This window comes from Hydra viridissima, unplaced genomic scaffold (genome assembly GCF_058129835.1).
Source record: "Hydra viridissima isolate aposymbiotic clone 2 unplaced genomic scaffold, HvirCarnegie_v1 scaffold_1, whole genome shotgun sequence".
Lineage (NCBI taxonomy): Eukaryota > Metazoa > Cnidaria > Hydrozoa > Anthoathecata > Hydridae > Hydra > Hydra viridissima.
The window spans coordinates 32,996,286-33,021,330 of NW_028324300.1; the positions used below are offsets into that span (position 1 = coordinate 32,996,286).

Genomic DNA, 25,045 nt, shown 5'->3' on the forward strand with positions numbered 1-25,045 from the left:
TAGGTATGAACAACATGTATGCAACTCTGTATGAACAACATGTATGCAACTCTGAGATATATTGCTGATTCGACTGCGTAATTAGAAATTAGCTTACCATTTATGATGTATTAAATACTTTGCTATCTAAAAGAAATGCGTGAATGCCAAGGGAATTAATTTGTATATAAATTGTGTTGAATTTTATATAGATTTTTTTATGAGATACTACACCATCATGCCATTAATACTTATAAGAAGCATTATATCTATAATGGGTAATCGTTTTTTTTCAGATAACATTTAATGATGAAGTGAAGTTTTTAGTATATGTTTTGAATGTAATATTACAACAACTTTACTCATGCAGCTTAAATGCTGTTGGTTTATACGGTTAACAGCTGAACAACTTTGAAAGTTGAAAGTGAACCAATTGATATTCTCTTTCGTACTTTGAACGATAAGGTCAAACGTAAGGAACAGAGCAGGTAGGTCCAGTTATAGCTTTTGATCTTCAAAAATGACGTAAAGATCGATTTGCCAAACAAATACTTAAAAAAAAAAGCGAAAGTATCCTTTAACTTACTAGCAGTACTCCCCGGACTTAATTGGGTAAGCGTTTTCTTGAAAAGAAATTCCAGTGCTACCGCTCAAAAACTTTTAAAATAGAAATAACTCTGAAACAAATGTAAGAAGACAACTTGTGCTACGAACCATATACATACCTTTCTATTGAAATTCCAAGGGTAGAGAATATTCCTGACCGGAGAGTACTTATTTTCAAGAGGGAGTTTATATTTTCGTCGAATTTTAATCTCTCGAATATATATACACTACTAAATAAAAATTAGAGTTTTTACGATGGAAATGCCCAGGGGCGATTCTAGGAAAAATACGAGGAGGGGGGGGGGGGGGGTGAAGTATGTTAAAAATACCGACTCAAAAATCCTATCCTAAAAATAGATATCGCTACTGTAGAAGGTAATTATATCGCGAGTATCGTATATAAGCAGAGTTTAAAAATACTCAAAAAACTTGTTGTTTTTAAATTCTATAAAAATCATATTGAAAAATAATCCATGAAATTTACCGACTATAACTTTTTTTCAAAAAAATACCGACTTTAAGTTTGATTTTACAATTGCTAGGGAGGTGTAACATCCCCCACATCCCCTCCGTAAAATCGCCCCTGGAAATGCCTCGTGAACACTTATTTCGAGGAGTGGTTTTAGCGGTGACTTCGGTTTAGAGCCTAACTTGAATTTATAAACAAAAATTCTTACATTTAAAGTAAATTATGTCTAGTTTTTTAAAAACTTCTAAAGCGCATCATGTTCCAACTGACTTAATTTAGTTGAAACTTTCCGTGACTATGAGTTAACTTTTTAGCGTACTCTAGATAAATTGTAATAAATTATGACAGCTATCGAACGAACCTCTTTAACTCTAATTCGTGTTTACTGTTATGAGACCAAAGTGAGCAATTTTTTGACAAAACCTTAGATTGAAATATCTTTGTAACAAAAAATATTGAAAACATAACACCCTCATTTACTGTCAAACTTGTATTTTATACGTTATTAAATAGTTTCATAAGAGAGAACGTACATGCCTTCTCCGCGTAAAAAGATGAATTTTCACGAAAATGCGGCGACACTTTTATCTGCTCACGTCGTCAATTGCTTAAGGAAACATTTACTTGACTGTCAACTAGACAGTTCTAGGAAGCATCTCCGAGGAGAACAAGTAAAATCTTGTAGTTAAAAAGAAAAGGAGCACCCGGGACAATAAATACTTTTAAAAACAGCTGATAAAATAAACCAGCAAGGAAAAACACAATTGAAAATTTTATTTAATCAACGAATGTCTCTTTACGAGAATAAAACACAACTTGTTATTCAATTAACTTCCTCAACACCTTAAGAGTTATTCAGAATGTTTATTTCAATAAGATCTCAGCATCGGCGTAATAACGCTAGTCATCAGAAGATGCAAATTATTTTGACTGTTAAGTGAGGAACGATTCAAAATCACTAAAGATTATTAGTAGTCTGGGAACAAAATTAACTGTAATAATTTTGTATTTAGAAAAGTAAAAAGGCAGCTTTAAACCTTTTCCTACAGCTGACTCTAGAGATACGAAGGGTGTAACAGTTGGATTTTGTTCCAAAATTGTTTACTCCCATGCATCCTCAGCTCCTCCTCCAATATCATTATTGGTTTGCCAGCCGTTATTTGCTTCATAGGAATTGTATGAACCTCCATTATCCATATTATTCTGAAAACATAAGAAAAAGTCTAATTTGTAAGTATGTAAACCGCAAATTAACTTTATAAAGTACATAATGGAATCTTTTTTAAAATTAGATAAACACCGATAATAAAAAAACGATTAAAAAGTTATAAATTCAGCGATTTTTCATAGGCCACCTTTATAAAGCGCATTAGAAATTTAAAAAAATTTTATAAAGAGAAAACCATACAATCCTTGTATCTTTTGAAGCAAATCTTCCACCTTTAGGACCATATCCAGTACCTAATGCTGTTTCTGCAGCTTCTTCTAGCCATACAGGAACTTCTTGTTCAGTCTTATTAGGAAAAAATAATATATATACAAAAAACCTCTCAATGACATTTCAAAGTAATTCATAAATAATAATAGCTTACATCAGCGAGTGTCTTTACAAGGGCTCTAGCTAAACATTCATCTTTTCCACGAGTGAAAAAAGATATAGCCTTTCCTTTATTACCAATACGACCTGTACGTCCAATTCTGTGGATGTATTCTTCTATTTCATCAGGCAGATCAAAGTTTATGACTTGCTTCACATCAGCTATATCCAGTCCACGTGCTGCAACTGCAGTTGCAATTAAAACATGTTGACTGCCAGCTTTAAATTCTGCCAATGCTTCTTCGCGTTGTTTTTGTAAACGATCACTGCAATTATAAACTAATTAGTTTCTGAAGAATCTATTTTGTCAGCCCAGTGGTCAGTAAACTTATATGTCAAGAGACCCCAATATCAGTTGTTTTTTTTTAAGCAACCTGTTTTAGCCAATTAAAACTGAAAAAAGTACACTAAATAAACTTTATATTGATCTTTTGATTGTTTTTTATTGATGCTAATCATATCAAAATTTTGAATAATAATCTAGAATAGAATATAATTTTGAAAATTCTACTTTCATTGTTCTTGAAAGAACTGCACTGGAGTAGCAAAAAGTTTGCATACCACCAGGTTAGCCAGTATGCTAATATAACTGACTTGTAAATCGATTTGTAAAGCAACGAATTCATTTAAAAGTCTTTCAAAGTTAAACAAAAAGATTTCTAAAGCTACATACCCATGAATACTAGTAGTATGAAAACCATTTTGACAAAGATAACTTGCAAGAAAATCAGCATTACGTTTTGTTTGCACAAAGACAAGATTTCTGTTAGTACCTTCATTAGTAAGAATTTCAATAAGTTTATCACGTTTGGCTGAAGCATCAACCTCTAAAATAATCTGAGTAATATCAGAATGAGTTCCACCAACTTTACCAATTGTTAAGTAAAGATAGTCATTAAGAAATTCAGCAGCAAGATTTTGAATTTCAGTTGGGAATGTTGCGCTAAACATCAAAGTATAACGATCTGTTTTTGGAGGCATATCAAAGTCATTTATGATTGATTTGATGTCTGGCATAAAACCCATGTCTAACATTCGATCAGCCTCATCCAAAATTAAATATTTTAAGTTAGCTAATGAAATCTAAAATTAGAAAAATTCAAATACTACTAAACTTAATAACACCACTATTGTCAAAAGTTAAAAAATAAATTACATAAAAAATGTTTTTTCACAACATATACACATTTTTCCAACTTATGATTTTCCTTTTGTGATGTAAAGTATTTCTAAAAAGGTTTAATGACCCAGTTATTAAACCTTTTTATAACCATTAATACTTTAAAAACTGCAGAATAAATAAATTTAAAACAGCAATAACTAAATGCTTAAGTTAATAGCTCTAAAATATTTCTAAAATTGATTAATAGGATTGTTTAATAGAAATTTAAAATTTGGTTTATTTTTACAAACTAATTGTTTTGATTTGAACCTATTTACAATTTTTGCTTTCCAAACAAAAACCCTGTCTCATTCCCAATGTGAGAGTGTCTCAGGTTGCACAGCTAATATATGCTCCAAACTTGTAAATAAATTTCAAAAATTATTCATAGAAAATGCTTCGCAGGTATGACACTACTTTTTAATAGCTTGGAATCATTGAATATTTTTTTAATGAACCAGGGAAAAAGAGAATAAACGTTAAACTTATCATGTTTACATCACAGCTAGTATGGCAAATAAACACATTTAAGATGTTGTACATTGAGATTGCCAAACCATTAGAACCAAACATTAGAACCAAAACATTAGAACCATACATTCATGATTTCATAGATTAGAGTTAACATTTTATTAAGTTCAACTTTTTTTAATGAAACTACTAATGAAAACTACTCTACTACTAATGAAAAAGTAAAGCAAACCAAATCTAAATGGTAGCATCTCACCAATTAAATTTCATATGGATGTACTGACAAAACTTATCTTATAGGGAACTTTTACATAAAACTTATGTTAATGCAATGTAACATGTATCATTTTCACAAACTGTTAATTTAATTACAAATCAACATGTCAAATGAAATTATTTATCAGATATTCACTCGAGTTAAAAAAAATTAATAGTTTAAAACTCATTACCTCAAGTATTATAATGATAAGCGATGTATTAAGAAAATTAAAAATAGGTTTTGGGGAAAAAGACATGATTTACCTTACGCTTTCCAAGAAAATCTTTTAATCTTCCTGGTGTACCAACAAGCAAATGACAACCTTGCTGAATTTGACGAAGATGATAAGCAACTTGAACACCACCGTAAACTACCACAGGCTTAATACAAGTATTTTGTGCAAACTTTCTTGCTTCTTTTTGAATTTGAACAGCTAGCTCACGTGTAGGGGCAATAACTAATGCAAGAGGTGCTTGTACTTCACTTAAAGAGCTGGTAAGTTCAGACCGAAGCTGCATAATAGTATTTAGCACAGGGATGAGAAAAGCTGCCTAAAACAAAAAAATAATCATATTAATTTTTTAACTAAAAAGATCCAAAAATATTGAAATATTAGGCAACAAAACATTTTTGCACTATGTTTCAAAGAATTTGAAGATGATGAGGTAAAATTTGATCAGAAGAGAACAACATATAGAAGAAACATAACAAGGAGTCAGTGTTTGAGTAGATGGAACTAGTATGCAAAAAACTGACAAAACATGCTCCACATTTGTATTTGGTGGAGTCAAGCGGTATACATGAAATTAGGAAAGGAAAATATGAATAAGGTAACACCATTTTTTGGGGTTATTTTTTCAGAAAGTAATAAATTTGTAGTTAATGACAAAGTAGGAATGATATAATATGCCACACGATGTGAACATAATGTATAAAACTATTGAGATTGATAATGTAAATTAAATAATTGAATAATTCTCAGATGGGCGTGTGGGTCAATATAAAAATTTTTTGCATTTTTTTTTTTTGCATCATTTTTTTTAACATGCATTTTTTTTTTCTTTACACAAACTTCATTCAAATAGATCTTTATTTGTGTGTGAAAATACTCAGAAATACTTTTTCAGTGTTTTTTTTATATCTTAAATGAAACGTATATTTTACAAAATGAATAATTGAATAAATGCAAATGTTTCTTTTGAAATGCTCTTTTTGTCTATTTAGGCACAAATCTATATAGTGTCAATAAAGAATTTATATTAATTTGCAACTTAGGAATCATCCAGGTAGGCACATATTTATATAGTGTTGATAAAGAATTTGCATTAAATCACAACTTAGGAAACATTCATGCATGTTTCCTTTAAAAAAAAAAGGTGAAGAAAGGGGTCATTAAAGACATTAACTTAAGAAAAAGGAGTGCTCATCAAAATGATATGCCCATTTAGTTATATGTGGTCAAGTCTCAAAATTTTTAAGACTGGCATACCTTTTGCATACTTTTTTGAAATCTTTTTTTGTAAATAATGTGAATGTAGAACATATACAAAATCACTGAAATTGTGCACTTCTTCAAAATTATCTTTTTATATCTTTTAGTTATTACAAAATTTTATGTTAATATCAAACATCAATAAGTTTTTAACTAAATGTAAGGCCAAAACAAAATTACTCCATAGAGTAGTTACACATCTGATCTTTAAGAAAATCAAAATAAATTTTTTCTTTCAGGCAGGTTTTTTCTAAAGCTTTAGGTGCAGAAGTCCTTTTTTATTGCGACATTTGCATGTTGTATGTGGATTTTAAAATTAATATATTAGATTGTGTTGATATGTAAGAAACTAATATTTTTAAATAAAGCAGAGTTTAAACACCTTGGGTACCAAATTTCAGCATAACACCATTATTACAAGTTTTCTCTTGTACTTAACACAATATTGGATATTAATTTTAAAATTTTCTTCCACCCCCTTGAACGATATTAGAAATCTTCCATGTTTATTAATTTTAGAGTTACAGGGAACATAAAAATCAATTATGCTGATGTGGATTGTCCATTAAATGCAAAATAGTGATAACTGGAACAGAACTTGTTGAAAGAAAAACTGAGGTCAGATCCAAAAAAGATCTCCCAAGCTTTAAGAGATAATGTGATGAATGTTATCCAGCAGAAACATTCTCTATATGAAAACCACTTAACAGAGAACAATGATAATCAAGAAAACTGGATTTCCAGCCAAAAATACAAAATAGTCAACAAAACAACATTTGTTCAAATGTTTGTCAGGAGGTTTTTTACAAAAAAAAAGTGTGCCAAAATTTTGAAAATTATACCAACAATTCTCATGATGAAATTTTCTCTGAAGTGTTGAACAACATAAGAGTGGAAAAAGTGACAAGGATTTAGACAATTAAATCAATCAAAAGCTTCTTCTCCCAAAGACCTAAGTTCAATTTTCAATCAATTCAAAGATATACAACCAAAATCATTGCTTTTGTTTTTCCTTAAAAAAAGTCTTTGAATTTTAGGATCAAATGGAGAATGAAAATGTACTAAAAAAAATAAAGAACAACTATCTCTTCAAGAAAAGGCCACTCAACATTCAGCAAAAAAGCAGAGACAACTCATTAAGGTTTAAGGCTCTCTTAAAAGAAATATTAGCTTTTGAAGCAACAACCAAAAGAAATGTCAATCTTAAACTGTTGCACAATGCTCTTGTAATGATTCTTTTCTCAAGTGTTGAATTTGAGCAAGCATTTTCAGCTACTGGACTACCTGTTAAAAAACGTTATGGTCCTTTTTTTTCAAAAACAAATCTTAAAAATTTCATTTTTTAAAAACTGTTAAAACTGCTTAATCAGTAAGCAACTAAAACCACAGAACTAAATGATTGAATTAGTTTTTTCTGAAATTTTCAGATGTTTCATTGATCAGGTAATGTAAATATTTTTTAATAAAATAAATAGTTAATCAGATTTATGTAATTTTTATATAATATGGATTTTAATAGAGAGCACCAAAATATTTTATAATATTTTGACATTATCATAATTATTTAAAAATCAAAAAGAACTTATAACACAATTATATTAAATAAAAGTAATATTGTAAAAATCATATTAAAATACCGTTTTGCCTGAACCAGTTTGTGCACAGGACATAAGATCTCGGTTTGCTGTAATTATTGGAATAGCATACTTCTGAACAGGTGTAGGTTTTATATAATGTGCTTTTTCAATGTTTTTTAAGATAGTCCTATCAATGTTGGCCTCAGCAAATTCTCTAATAGCACTAGGAATTGTACCTGGGCCAGTAACTTCAACAGGAATGTTATCGTATTTATCAAAATTGATTCCTTGGGCAATTGATCTATATAAGTCTTGTTCATCTTCAGAAGGTTCAGGAGGTATATAAGTAACAGCTGCTGGTTTATTTGGGTCTTGAGGAGCTTCACAATCTTTAGCAAAATGCCCTGATTGACCACATCGTCTACATGTATTGTCTCTAGTTGGCTTGTCAGGACAGTCTTTTGCAAAATGCCCAGATTGTTTACATATTCTACAACTATTGTCCCTCTTTTCACTTGATCCGAAGCCACCACCACCAACAGCATCATCTCCAAAACCACCCCCAAATTCTCCACCAGCATTACCACCAAAGCCATTACTACTAGAACCAACTCCAAAACCACTATTACTTGATGGTTCTCCAAAGCCACCTCCAAAACCACTATTACTTGATGGTTCTCCAAAGCCACCTCCAAAACCACTATTACTTGATGGTTCTCCAAATCCACCACCAAAACCATTACAGCTAGAACTAACTCCAAAACCACTATTACTTGATTGGTCTCCAAATCCACCACTGAAGCCACCCCCAAATCCTCCAGACCCAGAAATTGTTTCACTAAATCTACCTGTAGAAACTTTATTTCTAACCCCACCATTTTGACATTCTCTTGCCATGTGCCCTTCTTCCCCACATTTATGACATGCTCTACTGCTTCCACTTTTAGGACAATCCCTTGCCATATGCCCCTCTTCTTGACATTTATGACATGCTCTACTACCTCCACTGTTTCCACCTTTAGGACAATCCCTAGCCATATGCCCCTCTTCCTGGCATTTATGACATGCTCTACTACCCCCACTGCTTCCACCTTTAGGACATTCTCTTGCCATATGTCCCTCTTCCTGACATTTATGACACACTCTGTTATTCCCACTTCTGCTATTGTTTCCAAAACTTTTCCCTCCACCAAATCCACCACCACCACTACCAAATCCACCACCACTACCAAATCCACCGCCACTACCAAATCCACTGCCACTACCAAATCCACCGCCACTACCAAATCCACTGCCACTACCAAATCCACCGCCACTACCAAAACCTTCGCCGCTACCAAATCCACCACCACCACCTGTTTTATTGCTACTAATTTCCCCACTGAATCCATTGCTGGATGATCCTTCTAGAAAAAATTTAACAATCTTTCTTAAATTGATAATTTCAATAAATAAAACAACTTTAATCAAAGTAATAAATTTTATTTCTTGCACATAATTTCTTTCAAAGGCATTTTTTAAAAAATAATTCATAATGGTAAGAAGTAGTGGAGATTCACATTGAAATTTTTTGAATTCATTTGTTTATTTTTTTTCAGCTGATTTGTAATTTAAAATAAAAGCCAAATTATCCAAACTTTACCAGAACATTTTACATATACACCTTTAGTATATTTAACATTATATTTCAAATAAATTTCTCAAGTAAAGTTGAAACTTTCAGCTAAAGTTCTTATCTTAGTAAGATTCAAATATTTGTATTTTATAGTTTCTATAAAAAAAAAAAAAAAAAAGCAATATTCTTAAAAGCATTTAAACTAATTTTTGAAACTACTGCTTGGATTCCTTACACTTTTAGTATGACATGGATAGCATTTATTTAATGATCATACCTTAACAAAATTCAAAACTAAATTCTCATTAAAAAAAGTTGTTAGAATATAAAAATGTTGCTATTATCAGCTTCATTGCCTTCAAATAATTGGCTAAATCTTTAATCTTGTTAATTAGATTAATTATCTATCTTTCTGTCTCTTCCATACAATATAAGTTAAAAGGTGTGTAGAACTTACAATCAGATACACAACCATAATATAAGCATTAAAATGAATAAACATTTTTAACTTAACAAATTTTTTCAAAGGCTTTTAAAATGGTAAAACATCACATTTTTCTGTCAGTTATTGGTTATTTTACTTATTAAAAAGAAACATTAGGCCTATTTAGTAGCAGTAGTAGTAGTAGTAGTAGTAGTAGTAGTAGTAGTGGTAGTAGTAGTAGTGGTAGTAGTAGTAGTAGTGGTAGTAGTAGTAGTAGTAGTAGTAGTAGTAGTAGTAGTAGTAGTAGTAGTAGTAGTAGTAGTAGTAGTAGTAGTAGTAGTAGTAGCAGTAATAATAGTAATAATAATAATAATAATAATAATAATAATAATAATAATAATAATAATAATAATAATAATAATAATAATAATAATAATAATAATAATAATAATATTAATAACTGCCATTCATATAATTATACTTTTGCAGAACAATGAATATTTTGTCATTTGAAAATGGAATGTTGTGTGTATAGGGCCCCAGTTATCTATTTTGCCAGAGACCCCCATGGTGTCTAGAAACAGCTCGCATATAGAAAATGATTATTACTTGATATATTAATTATAGAAAACTTTAAGTTATTTTTTTCTTTCTAATTAGCAGATAATAAAACAGTTAAGAGTGAATTGAAACAAAAAACTGTAAGACTTTTGAAACTGAAAATTATTTGTTAAACTCTTTAAAATTTTTTTAATGACAAAACTATAAAAAGTCAAACTTTTTCAAAACATTAGAAAAACGAAGCTATGAAAATGTGAAACTTTTTTTTTCAAAAGATAAAAGCTTTTAAAAAAGTTTGATATTTTCCAAGCTTGTACCATTCAGGTTAAAAATACACAATATTAGGGAAACTACTTTTTTACAGGATACATTTTAAATACTAGCATCATTTTTTTTTTTTTTTTCGAATTAAAAAAAAAAAAATTTCAAAAGATTTCAAAATAATACTCACCAGATTTTTCACCAAAATCTCCGTCCTAAAAAGAAAAATGTTTTTTATTAATGAAAATTTTTTTTAAAATAAAATTTTTAACCTTCCAATATTATCAAGAAATTTATTAAAACAGACTGTTTACTTTGATATCTTATGCACTAATGGAGTAAGTGATTTATTATTTGATTATAAATAACTAAATGTGTATAAATATATCTATAATAATACATACATACATACATACATACATACATACATACATACATACATACATACATACATACATATGCATACATATGCATACATACATACATACATATGCATACATATGCATACATACATACATACATATATATATATATATATATATATATATATATATATATATATATATATATATATATATATATATATATATATATATATATATATATATATATATATATATATATATATATATATATATATATGATGCTTCATATTTTGCAACTTTTATATCTTTAACTTGAGGCACATTACTATTTGGTTCTTAGTAAAAAAAAAATTATGTAAAAATGTTAATAAGTTTTACAAGTACTTGTAAAGTTTTGAATTATTAAAAGCTTTCTTCAGTATTATTTCATATATAGGATAAAAAACTATTTTCCTTTCATAACCACTTTATTTTAAGATTTAGAGATTTGGCTAATATTCAAGAGTAATATATTTATCTGTGTTTTATTTGTATCAAAATCTGTTTTTAGATACATGCATGCAAACATACATTTTTTCATGCATGCATGCATACATACATACATTTTTACACACATACATTTTTACATACATACATTTTTACATACATACATACATACATACATACATACATACATACATACATACATACATACATACATACATACATACATACATACATACATACATACATACATACATACATACATACATACATACATGCATGCATGCATGCATGAATACATACATGCATACATTTATGTATATATTGATGTAGATATAGATAAATTTTCTAAAAGACATGTCAGCACATAAAAATTACATAACAAAAATTACATAATAAAGATATAATATTGTTTTACTTGTGGCGTTTCGTCCCAGTCACTCATTTTAAATATAAAGAAGGTTGCTGCTGTCAAGTCTTTCTTTATATAAAAGTCCTAGAAAGGGACTGTCCAATGATACAGCGTTTTTTTTTACTACAAAACGATAACGAGGCACTAAACGTGAAAGTTGTCCAAAACGTCCGTTAAGACAGAATTAAGCATCATAGTCACATCTTAAAGAAAAATTGCGGTGCCGATAAATATTAAGTTGTAACTTAATGACGTTTCTTTATGTTACCTTCTCCTATGCTTTAGGTGGATACAGAGCAAGAAAACTGTCGGAGCGTAACTTTTGATAGATTTTTTTCACTTTCTAAATTTATAGGATTAAAAATAGAGCTCCAAACAGCTTCGAGTTCCTCGAAGTAAATTTATTCGTTTAGCAAAATGTACGTTTTGCAAATTTATCTAAATAGGTTGCTTTAAACTTACTCACAGTTATAAATCCTGTTTGTTTACTTTTTTTTATTTATTAGTCCTAAGTTGCTTTTTTACTTCGCTTGAACGAAGTAATTTTAAAGTTTATAGCAAGTTAACAAGGTCAAAAAAAATTTAATAAATATATAATATTTATTAAAACTACAAATCAGAAAAGCACAGGTAAAAAGTTAGTTTTTAATCTTAAAAAGCAAAAAAAAAAAATACAAAAAGACAATATTGATAAAATTTTTTAAAATTAATTTTGTGTGCAACTCAATATTTTTTATACGTTGCTATATCAATTGAGGATGGTTAAGTATACAGTTGTTTCTTGTAGGTTTTACTGGTTTCATCGGGAAAAATAACTCTATACTTGGATTTGTTTTTCAAAATATGATACATTTGATTTGCTTTTTAAAAAAATAACTTGGACATCTTATTGTCTCTTATTTGGCGTTTTTTCTAAATTTTTTAAAAATGAAATGTAGCACTTAAATAGTAAACATTCAAAACATTTGTTCAAAATCACGTGATTTTTTTTTTTTTTTTTTCTTGAAAACTCTTTAACAATATCATCAAAATCAGTGTTGAGAAGATCATCAAAATCAGTGTTGAGAAGATCATCAAAATCAGTGTTGAGAAGATCATCAAAATCAGTGTTGAGAAGATCATCAAAATCAGTGTTGAGAAGATCATCAAAATCAGTGTTGAGAAGATCATCAAAATCAGTGTTGAGAAGATCATCAAAATCAGTGTTGAGAAGAACATCAAAATCAGTGTTGAGAAGATCATCAAAATCAGTGTTGAGAAGATCATCAAAATCAGTGTTGAGAAGATCATCAAAATCAGTGTTGAGAAGATCATCAATCGATATTAAGAACTGACAGTTCAATCCTTTTTTGCCAAATACTTGAGCAGAGCTCAGTTTGGTTTAGCTTTTCTAACTTCGAAAAATTTTTTAAAAAAAGACTTGGTTTTATATTTTTAAAATTTCTTTTATAAATTACTATGAGAAATAACAAGCATTTTTTGTTAAAATGTGTTTTAAAGACAATTTTTATATAATCAAATTTTTTTACAGAAATCATCAATAGATGAAGCTGACAATTAGTTGATATTATTCAAGATGTAAAATTTGAAAAGAGGAAACCATTTTAAACTACGTATTTGCATTTATATGCTATTAATAATTTAAAATTTCTAATAAAAGCTAGTTGGTATTATAGATCTGCCTTGAAGCAAACTAAAAAATCATCTGTGCAGGTTTAAGAATGTGGTGAAAAAGTAGGCTATGTAACTTTTTTTATTTTTTGACCAAACTTAATGTACATTACATTTTGATTTATTACTATGAATATATGTTCATACCAAGCTAGCAAATATTTCATAAAATTAAAATTAAAAAACTAATGACTCTTTTCATTTCTTTTTGGTAAAAGTTAATTACCAAAAACACTACAGGATCTCAGTCTGATGATTACATCCACTAGTTCTACAAGCTGTCTTAATAACAAAATAAAGGATTCTGAGGGTGTTTGCCTAACAAATTGGTAGATTATGACGTTATCATTCCGACATGAAAAGTTATGTTGCCTATGATAATATTATATTTAGAATTCAGAGATTAATTGTGCCAGCTGCTACTGTTTTAAAAGATGTAAAATATTTTGAATTGAAGTTTGAATTGGCGAATATTAGCATTTTGGTAGACTTATTATTTTTCTTCAAGTTAAAGTTAGAGTACTTTGCGTTGATCAGAAAAACAAAATGGATACCAATTTTTCTGCATTTTAAACAATAATATTTGATAATCTGCAATAAAGAGAAAAAAGGGGAGGGGGTGGAAAGTAAAAAATTGTTGCAAATTATTGTAGAATACGATTTTAAATAAGAATCGTATGTATAATTAACAAGAGGTAGTGCAATCCTGGTATTTCAATCTTTACTTTCAATATGCAATCATTTACCCTGAAACAACTGATAATTTGGTTTATTACTCTTGGCTTAGTTAGTTGCTCCAAGGGTAAGACCAAAGTAAATGATCAATTCAAATATCATGATGTAAAAAGATATCAAATGTTTGGATTTTAGGAATTACCCTAATTAGAGTTAAAAACCTAAATTTTAATACCTGTTTTTAAAAAAACTCATTATTGTTAATTTAAAAGAGAGTATTTTAGGAATTCAAGAGTAAAAGGAGGATGTAGAACTATTTATAAGCGTATGATATATATTTCCAAGTTATGGCAATGTACATCATAAAAATAACTTCTTAAATATTTATCATGAATTTTTGATAATGTTAATACTTTTAAATATTTTTAAAACTGTTACGTCCTCATAATCAGATAACAGTTAATCGATGTTCATAATAAAGCGACAAGATTTTTGACAAGATGTTGTGAAAAAGTTGTTGTGAAAAAAGTTAAAATTTTTTACTTCATACATAGCCTTAGCTTGCGATTAGGGACTTTCAAATCGTTAGAAGTTTAACAAAGTCGACAACCATTCCATTAAAGATGGAGTGGTATTGATAATGTGTTCAATACCGTTATCTTAGGGTTGCATAACTAAAGGGCGCAATTTAATAGGCGAGGGGTTGTTTGAAGAATTGTTTGCCAATGGCTTTATTTATAATTTAGTTTTAAACTTTGATTTTATATCTGGTAAAAAAATTTTTCGCGCTGTTTAAATATAAGATTCCTTACTATCCTCCAGAAAGTCCTTTAATAATTTTGAGTTTAGTTTAAAATTTGGAGCGTTTGAACGAAATAGTTCTATAGTAGAACGAGAGACGTTCTTTTCAGGCAAAACTGCTGAAGTAATACGCGATTCACAGGTTTTACCAAAGGTCCAATAACCAGAATCTGTGCTGTTGAAATTGTAACTTCTTTTGGTTTCCCTCAGAGAATTATGATAAAAGTCAACTTTTTCTTCGTTATTCTCAGTTTCATTCGAGTCCTGCTCCAATGATTTTAATGTATTTTCAATTTCTTCTTGAATTCTCTCAAGTTCATCGCAAGTTTTCTTGATTTGAATTTCAGCAAAAGATTTTTCAGTATTTGAGTTTGAGGATTCGTGTGTAGTCATGGGATCGTTATTAGTTGTAACAAAGTTGCTGTTCAGTGTATGTGAAGTCTGAATGTAGCTCAGGTTTACCTCTGTAGAAATTATAGGCTCCGTTATTATGATTAGAGGCGTTAGTGATTTTTTTCCCGAAATTTTTCTTTTTCTGGATTTTTTTCTAAACTGAATTGACTTCATTTTTACTTTTTTATCTTCAAGTGGGACCATTTGATCAAAATCATTTATAAAAGCCATTGTTTCTCGTCTTTTAGAAGATCTTAGAATTCGTTTCAGTTCCTCCGACTCGCTGTCTCTGCCTGGTACTTGCAAATAGTTTCTATTTTGTTCTTCTATTTCTAAATCAATGTTTTTACGCACCATCGTTGGGGTTAAAAGACCAAAAGAGGTGTCGTTGACGTACTCTTGGTATTCTTTGAACGTACTGCGGTTTTTGTTGTTGGTGACAAAGTTACTGATGCGCGAAGCACAGTATTTGAATATTCCAATAATTGCTTGTTCGAAATCATTTCGATTTGTACCGTATATTAAAGGGTTGATTGCTGCTTGGAGAGAAACAACAAGATTACTAATAACAAACAAGTAGGGATATAATGCACCGGTTATAACAGTAGCAAAATAAGCTATATGCTGCATCCCAGTACATATTGCATATGTAAATAAAAGCAATATCATCATTCGAAGCATGCGTTTATGTAAGGTGTTTATTGACTTTCCACTTTGTTTAATTTCGTACAAAATAACACCGTTAATAAACCCCATTGAAATCAGCGGAACGATGTATTGCATTATCATGATGGTGATCCAATAACCCAAACCTGAAAATGAAAAAGAGGTAAGCCTAAATCTTCCAATTAAAAACTGAGAAGAAAAATAAAGAAGAAGAAAGTTATAAATAAACAGCAGATGTAACAATAAGATAAGAAAGAAAATTCAACAATAAGAGTCGAAGAAAATTCATCAGAAGATCAGAGAACAATAATAAATACAATTTTATTTGCAACCATAATTTAAAACATCCAAAGAGCAACAATGAAAACAAAAATAATAACAAAAATAAAAATGTTTTTACTTAATAACTTAATATATTTTCAAATTATTTTTCATGCTTCAAGAGCTGCAAAAGTAAAAGAAAACGTTTTACTGCAACAGTTTTCTGAAATTTAGTTTCAAAAAATCTTTCAAAAAATGTTACCAGAATCAGGCCACACTTCAATACAATTCAATAAATCTGTAGAATTTCCTTCGTGCCTTAAATCCGCAACGTAAGCAACAGGAAACGCAACAGCAGCCGATACGAACCAAATTACTGGAATAATAATTTTTGACAAACGTTGTGAATTTGCTTTCCATGCAAATGGATGCTTTACAGCACGCAACCTATCAGTACTAATTGCCATGAGAGTCCCCACTGATGCTGACAAGCATAGAGATATGGTAAAATTACAGAACGAGCACATAGCTTTACCCATACGCCAGTGCAAGTTGTCATAAGTCATTTTCATTTGTGTCGGAACATAAATTACTAAAAGTAATCCGTCCGCTAAAGATAGGTTAAAAGTATAAAAATGAATCGACCGTCGCATCGACTTGTTAAGTACAACTACGGCACAAGTGAGCACGTTTCCGATGATTCCGATGACCAAAAGGATGCTGTATAAAATTAAGCAAACGCTTATGAATGCGTTTCCGAGATGTATGTTGTAACTAACTGTTCGGTTATACATTGTTGTTAAACTAAAATACAAAAACCAATAAACAAAGTTACAAACTTCTGTATGAATAAATTTAGTTAAACCCTTTGCTTAATTCTCTTTTATAAGAGTTTAGATGCGATAAAGAAGATACCTTTGAAGAGTTTTTAACGCTTTAATTTTAAAAATTTTAAAACCACTTTTGGCTTAGTAACTTAAATAAACCATTTTGTACCCAAAATAAAGTTGAAGTTAGAAAGGAAACCTATTAATAAAACAAAATAATTTAAAATTTTAATTTGTCATTTTTCTTTTTTTATTGATTTGGTCATTTATAATTCTTTTTATTGTGTTCATTGAGTTATGTTTATATATATATATATATATATATATATATATATATATATATATATATATATATATATATATATATATATATATATATATATATATGTAAAAATTTGAAGAAAATCAAGCATTATTCTAATTGTTATTTACAAAGCTTTAATTAATACGGTAACCTAGACGAGATTTTAGTTTTTACGCAGTAAATTTTTGCTCGCAAAAAATAGGTGGCAAAAGAAGAGAGTTTCTATCAGTATGATAGTACGATACAACAGGTATGAAACATTCTTAAGCAAGCCACAAGTATGCCCGTTATAAACAAAAAAAACCTTCATAAGCGAGGAAATTTACACAACTTCGTCGATATTAAGCGAAAAGTGCATTATCTCACCCAACAAAGAAACAAAATAAGTTTAAAAAAAAATCTAAAAATACATTTAGGACAAGACTGCAGCTCGCGTCTTGTGCATATAACTGTTTTGCATAAATACAAAGACAGAAGTTTGAAATAAATATATATTAATTTTATCAATATTTACACATCTGATTACATTTCCTTTACAGATAGTTTATACTTAGTGTCCAGACAGGAATTTTTACAATCTGTCAAATAATTAGCATCACAACATGGTTTTTAGCCAACATTTATAGCCACGCAATCAATCGGAATTACACGCGTTCCTTCGGGATTACACGCGTTCCTTCGAGATTACACGCGTTCCTTCGAGATTACATGCGTTCAATAGAGATTACACTTTTGTTTCTTCGCTGTTATCGAGGTATTTACTAATAAGTTTTGAAAAAGTTCTATCTGACGAATGAAATAAATCGTAGTTAAATTGATTGGCAGATGCATCTTCAGGAGAACTTAATAAAACACTTGTTGGGGTTGAACACAATAACTGACTATTATTTCGAACGTGATCTAATAATTCAACCTCCATTGTATTTTTGTGATTTAAAGCATTATCTTGTTGTTGTTCATCGCATGTGCTTTTTTTTGAAATACAATCTTTTTTTTTCTCACTTTGAAAATGTGCAGATCCATCCGTCCTGCAAGGTGTTGTGGGAATTGTTATGTATTTTGATGTACAGTTGTTTAAAGAACGTCTAGTATTATGACGTTTTGTGGTAGCAGAAGCATCTGAAGAGTGCTCAAGAAGTCGAGATGAAAGAGGAGAATCTTGGAAACATAATTCTCTTTTAACTAATCTCCTAAAAGTTGTGCGGCGAAACGTATCTCTAAGGCTTCTTCTTGAAATGGTTGAATGGCTGGAAAAAAAATCTCTTGGCAATTCTTTGTGGAGTTTTAAAAAAACCAACAGCTTAAGAAACATGTAATGGAACGCTTTATTGAAATCATGTCGCAAGGTGCCGTAAATGACAGGATTCAATGCTGCTTGCAAAGAAACTACAAAGTTTGCCGATGCAAAAATTAAACCCCAAGTCTTGTTAGATAGATTCAATGCTTTAGGAAAGTATGCCACCAAGTAAAAATAAACATGCTGGTATCCGGTGCAAAATGAGAAAACAAGCACCAGTGCAACGACCATTCTTATCATGCGTTGATTTTGCTTTCTGTGTGTGGAGTTTGTTTCCTTTAACATAACATAAATCATGACGATGTGAGTAATTATTATAATTAATAATGGTATGGCGAAAGACAAAACAAACATAAAATTCCAATAAATTAGCATTGATAACATACTTGGCCAATCTTCTGAACACACTAAATCGCCATCGCTTATTGCAAGTTTTGGTATAATAAATAAAGGAATATTAACAAGTAAAGACATCAACCAGACGCCAGAGATGGTAATTTTAGAATAACGTGTAGAATCGGCACGCCATTTAAACGGCTGAACTAAACCTCGTGCTCTATCGATAGTTATTGCCAATAGAGTACCGACGGTGCTAAATAAGGACACGGGGAGTATAACGTAAGCAATTCTGCACATCACGATACCCATAGTCCAGTTCAGCTGGTGCTGCATATAAACCATTTGCGTTGGAACGTAAACAAATAATATCATCAAATCGCACACAGCCAGATTAAAAGTGTAAAAGTGTATTGATCTCCTCATCGATTTTTTCAGTAAAATGACAGCACAAGTGAGTAAGTTACCAAATATACCAAAACACATCACCATGATGTACATTGAATGGAATAATATCAAAACATTGGGAGAGTATTTTATAAAGGTAGGATTGAGATTATAGCTGCTGTTAGAAGATTCATTGAGAACCTGAGAAGAATTTTGATTATCTGGTATCATTTCGTCTCAAATGTTAAAGCCATCTCCAAAAGCTACCTGAAAATAAATAAGTTTCAAATTATGAAGTGAATTTTTTAAATTTAGCTGTGAACAATATTGTGAGATAGAATTAAAAAGTATTAATGAAAAAAAAAAAAAAAAAATAGACATTGTCTTTAAAAGTTAATTTCGTTTCCTATATGAATAATGGGCCTTAAGAGTTTTCTTGCTTTCACATATTCAAATATTTCAACGCGCAGCCATTGTTCATTCTTTGCATTTCACTCGCTTAATAAATTAAACTCGCTTATTTCTCCATCATTAAGAGAGGAAAACTTTTCTTTCTTTTTTCACATTTTGGCCGTTCATAGAGCGAGACACAGTCTGGTTAAAGTAACAGGTGTTCGCAAAAATATTCAGTGGAAAATCCGTTTGTTTTAAAATTAATGATTTAAGCCATATAAAAAGACATCCCACATCTACAAAGTCGGAAGGATGCAAACTGATTTCTTTATCACGTGCATTTAATACTATTTGTAAAAGTAAAAACACCCAGAAAACTGGACAAAAATATTTTAAGAATAAAAAATTAAGCGCCAATCGGAAAAAAAAAAAAAAACATTTTCGACTGGCGCTAGTTTTTTCGTAAACGGTCAAACGGTTTATTTTTGAGGTCTTAAACAACTTGGTTTTGTGATCGTTAAAATCTCAATTTTATGTTTATTCGCTAACTTACTTAATCTTAAAAATAAAGAAAAAAAACATATCGTAAAAATTAATAGTTAACTACAGTTGTCATTATATCACTTCCTTTCTTTGCGTCTTATTTTTGCGAAAATTAAAATATTCTTTGTTTAATTTTCATATCACTGAAGTCGAGTAAGGTTTACAAAAAGTTTTTAAAACTTTCTTCAATTTTCGAATTCAAGGAGATCACCATGAGGAAAAATGTCAAGATCAATAAGTTTTAACTAGAAAGTAATTTGATGATTTTATTTTCTATACATTTTGATTTTTTGATAGTTAGAAGCAATTGCTTATGTATACATAACAAAGTGTGGGACAGAAAACATTTAACTCTTAAAAAAAAACAGTTTTGCTTTAATAGGTACCATAACTTTTGATGGTTCAATTTGCACCTTTCAAAACAATTTAAAGTAAACGCTTTGATGAAGTTTTAAGACTTACATTCCTAAAACTGGTGAAGGGATTTACTGCATGAGGTCTACAGGTGGTGTCAACGAGCTGAACATTTTATTGTTTTTTTAGTAATCTTTAATAAATTATGTAAATTTAATAAATTATAGTTTCGAGCAACAAGCAGAATTGTGAGGAGAACGGCTACCTTTTTTAAAACAATTTGAAAAATATTCTTGTTGAACGTAAAAATGCAGCAGTAGAAGCCGTTTTTTCAGATTTTAGACCGCAAAAATTTTAACATTTGAGAGAAAAAAAGAAAAAAAAAAAAATTATTAGAAGATATGCAAACTTTTAAAATCAAGTAAATAGGATACTTACATGCACTCTCCTTTTCGTCATCATTGCCGAAGATTTTTATCGCCGATCGATTGCTTTGCATAATTTGATGAAAAGCGTCTTAACGCGTAAACATGCAACTATAACCGAAATGACTCTCCTTCGTAGAGCTTCGGGATTCAATGCGGGGAAAAATCTTTTCCCGACGAACAAACACGATTTCAGTTTGTGTAAAGCAAGACGGTTTAGATGATTATAACTTCATTAAAACATTTTTACCATTCGGACAAAGCAGAAAGAAGAGGAAAATGACAAAGTCAGTAAAAAGGAGACTTCCTGACAGAGTAAGAAACTATCGAGTCAACAGATACTTTGACAGAAGGCTGCAAACAAGATTAAGTTAGGCTTACATTTCTTTGAAAATATTTGCGTGAAGCCTAAAGGTGCTAAATATTTATATATTTTGTACTCTGTTTTGAAATTGTTGTGATATAATATGGCTAAAATAAATATTTGCAACGAATTGCGCCGAGGTTTTAACATAAAACAATTTTTTAAATACGCCATGGTGAAATCACAAAAAGTTTATGATCATTGAGATATCCTGAACTGTTAAATGCACTATAAATTCTTTAACGTTAAAAAAAAACAAACACGAGTTTTCAGAACCGCTGATTTTTTTTTGTTCATTTCAATGCTTATTTATTTTGTTGATTGTTTTTTTTTTCTTTGTTTTTTTTTTTTTTTTTTTTTTTTTTTTTTTTTTGCATGAACTAAAATTAAAAAATTATTTTAGCTTTACAGCACAAAGACCTTTTTGAGTGATGAGAATTTCATCTTTTTACTTTGGAGGAGCTCAACAGACGTGCTCAACAGACGTTGGACTTAATGTGATATGTCGGTTACTGGTAAACGCGTGTTTTTTTTATCTTATTGGAAATAATTCTATATAAACATATCTAATTCTACGCAAACACATCCAGTTCAAAGGTAAGCACATCCAGTTCTATGTAAATGCATCCAGTTTTATGTAAATGCATGCAGTTCTATGTAAATGCATCCAGTTCTATGTAAAAATGCATGCAGTTCTACGTATACATATTTAATTCATAACACGTGCTCCCCTATATTATACACCTGCTGAAATAACATCAGTTTTACAGCTGTTGTAGTTTACACAAAAAATGGACAAACGTTTACTGAAGTTGTGTTTACACAAAAAATGGACAAACGCATGATAAACATCCAAAAAAATAGATTTCTGGTGAAATGAGTTTCCTTTGAGATTATATTATTATTTATAATAATATATGTGAGAGTGGAACATACTTAAAGAATAGAATGGTACTTTTTTTAATCATTAGATTGGTAGATATTTGTAATTACGTTTAAAATGAAATCGTAATATTTGGATTTTTTTCTCTTTAAAAATAACATTAAACCCGGAAAAATGTCAAATTAAATTTAAAATGAGTCTTTTTTAGCGCAGCGCCAAAGTATTCAAAACACGGGTATCAATCCCTGTTACTAAAACGTAATGTTCTAACTTAAAATGCTGCAGAATACCACAAAAGATTGTTGGAATTAAAGAATTTTTTTAAAATTTCGGATCCATTTTTTTAAATTCAAGTTATAAACGTTGTTTAATTTGGATTTTAAGTTTGCAGACGATTTGATAAAAACATTATGAATACTTTTCCAAAGTTTCTAAAATGACATTATATTTAGCTTTTTTAATTGAAATACAAAGTTAATATAAATTGCGTAAATTTTATTCACTGCTCAATGTTTATCCAAATAAATTTATTTAGTGCTCAATGTTTATCCAAATAACCCAAAAAACAACCAAAAGAAAACCTAAACAAACCAAAGACCAGAAACAAATAAAAAATTATAATTGGCAAAGAGAGAATAAACAAAGCGACATTTCACTTGATAACTTTCAACTGACAGCTCCTTAATTCTTTTTTGACAGCAAATTGAAATGGTTCATTTCACTTTTTTGACAGCAAATTGAAATGGTCCATTTCACTTTTGTAATTTAATCAATGTTAATAATCAAAGTATTTTGTGCTAAAGAAAAAAAAGGAATTTTTATAATGGCGATTATATTTCGCGTGTAAAAAACAGATGATGTAGTTGAGACGAACTATGAAGATTCATACAGATGCTAGAACTTTTATTTACGTTGATCTCAGGGAAGAAAAAAATTGTTTTAGAATTTTCTCAACATCACTCGGGAATCTTTATCTCCATTTCACGCTCATCTTCTTTCAATTAAACTTTCAAAATGGAGTAAAAACTTTGATTTTCCGAAAGAAAAAAAGGATTTTTAAGAGTATTAAGTGAAGTTGAATAAAACTTGGCATAAAAAAAATTTTTTTTACGCGTTTATTTGTATAAATAGAGCTGAATTAAGTGACATTGCACCAAGTGTTTTAAAATCACAGCAGCTTTTATGCTGACCTTTTTAAAAGTCGAGTAAAAATAAACTGTTCAAAGAAGAATGAAGGTTGCTCTTTAAATAACTCAAAAGCGAATGTATGATCAAATTAAACGCATTGGCATTTATTAAAGCAATCAATTAGTTAGAAACTTTTAAAGTAACGTGTTAAGTTAATCTACAAATTAGAAATTCTATAAATAATTAATCAACCGAAAGAATTAGATAGCAAGTTGGGACTTTTAACATATATGATAAAAAAAAATAATTCCATTTGAAAGCTTCGCTAAAAAGAAAACGAATCAATCGTATTTTTTATTAAAAATATTTATTTAAAAAAAAAGACTCATTAAAAAAAGTTTTTCTAAAAGATAGCAAATAAATAAATTCCGTAAAATAATTTCTAACTCAAAGATAACTCAGTAATCTTCTATACCTATTTTTTTTTTAAAGGTTTTTCTGAACATATAAACTTTAAAACTTATAAACTTCAAAACTTTTCTTTCAAAATTTCTTCCATTTAAAAACTCCTCAGTTAAAAACATCTTTTAAGCTTCAGATTTTTTAAAAAAATACTCACCAAATAATCCCACGCCGTTAAAGTGCAAAAAAAAATTTTCCATGAAGAAAGTACTACATAAAAAGCACTGCTTTGTAGGTGTGTATTTTATTTGCAGTTAGGGAAGAGCAGATACAATGCTAAAGCCCATTTTAGCCATTTGTAAATATCAAAGAACGAAAAAGTAATATAAACCACAAAGTAAAACTTTGGTCAATTCAAAATAACTATAACAATAAATTTAACAATTGCTTCGTTTATACCATCAGGCAATTCAAAATAACTATAACAATAAATTTAACAATTGCTTCCTTTATACCATCATTCTACGAAGAAACCGAAGATTCTCCGTTTGTCGTTTTTGTTTATTCTCCATTTAAATACAAACGCTGGGTATATCCTGCACTAAGTCGCGAAATAATAAAAAATAAAGGATATCACTAGCATGCTTCATATAAAACAAAAAAACAAGCTCACAATGGACGCTTCAATGATATGCTGGCTGTTTTTAAAACTCGTCTTTTTCTTGTAATCTTTCTTAATTATATGTTATGTTACTGATTTGATGGCCTTAAGCAGATTATAATATTTTTTATTTATTTGAAGCACTCTATCTAATCCTTTATTTTTACAACACTGAGTAAAATATTTCATCTCTTATTAAAGGTGGGAAACATTAAAAAAATCCCGTTTCCGTTTATTCACCAAATTGTACGGTACATTCGCAAATTGTCCGGAAATACGGTCTCCTTGAAGATATGTAAAACTATACCAGGGGATAGTTTTAATTTTCCTTAAATAGCAACAGATTATGATGATTGATGATGATGGTTACGATCATGATCCTGATGATCATCATCATGATGATGTTCATGTTGATCATCATCATGATGATGTTCATGTTGATCATCATCATGATGATGTTCATGTTGATCATCATCATGATGATGTTCATGTTGATCATCATCATGATGATGTTCATGTTGATCATCATCATCATGATGTT

At 29.6% G+C, this 25,045-nt stretch overlaps 3 protein-coding genes across 5 annotated transcripts; all 3 read right to left on the minus strand.

The window, feature by feature from the left end:
* Window positions 1-1,807: 1,807 nt before the first annotated feature.
* On the minus strand, window positions 1,808-12,176 carry LOC145192608 (uncharacterized). 2 transcript variants are annotated; one of them, XM_090095471.1, is made up of 8 exons: window positions 11,740-12,176; window positions 10,664-10,688; window positions 7,673-9,018; window positions 4,807-5,094; window positions 3,325-3,734; window positions 2,647-2,917; window positions 2,463-2,567; window positions 1,808-2,257 (listed from the first exon to the last, which is right to left on the minus strand). In XM_090095471.1, exons 1-8 carry the CDS (start codon window positions 11,764-11,766, stop codon window positions 2,156-2,158), a joined length of 2,574 nt encoding a protein of 857 aa, XP_089951597.1. In that variant the 5' UTR covers window positions 11,767-12,176; the 3' UTR covers window positions 1,808-2,155. The 2 variants fall into 2 exon arrangements, with proteins under 2 accessions (XP_089951597.1, XP_089951607.1); XM_090095481.1 differs by having other exon boundaries at window positions 7,673-9,015; window positions 11,740-11,888.
* A 2,606-nt stretch (window positions 12,177-14,782) lies between these two features.
* Window positions 14,783-24,627, minus strand: LOC145192610 (uncharacterized). The gene is made up of 3 exons (XM_090095504.1): window positions 24,061-24,627; window positions 16,463-17,004; window positions 14,783-16,085 (listed from the first exon to the last, which is right to left on the minus strand). Exons 2-3 carry the CDS (start codon window positions 16,992-16,994, stop codon window positions 14,872-14,874), a joined length of 1,746 nt encoding a protein of 581 aa, XP_089951630.1. The 5' UTR covers window positions 16,995-17,004; window positions 24,061-24,627; the 3' UTR covers window positions 14,783-14,871.
* LOC145192359 (neuropeptide FF receptor 2-like) lies at window positions 17,719-24,018 on the minus strand. Of its 2 annotated transcripts, XM_090095495.1 has the most exons (3): window positions 21,080-24,018; window positions 19,015-19,618; window positions 18,585-18,904 (listed from the first exon to the last, which is right to left on the minus strand). In XM_090095495.1, exons 2-3 carry the CDS (start codon window positions 19,580-19,582, stop codon window positions 18,777-18,779), a joined length of 696 nt encoding a protein of 231 aa, XP_089951621.1. In that variant the 5' UTR covers window positions 19,583-19,618; window positions 21,080-24,018; the 3' UTR covers window positions 18,585-18,776. The 2 variants fall into 2 exon arrangements, with proteins under 2 accessions (XP_079925726.2, XP_089951621.1); XM_080069600.2 differs by having other exon boundaries at window positions 17,719-19,618.
* Window positions 24,628-25,045: the final 418 nt, after the last annotated feature.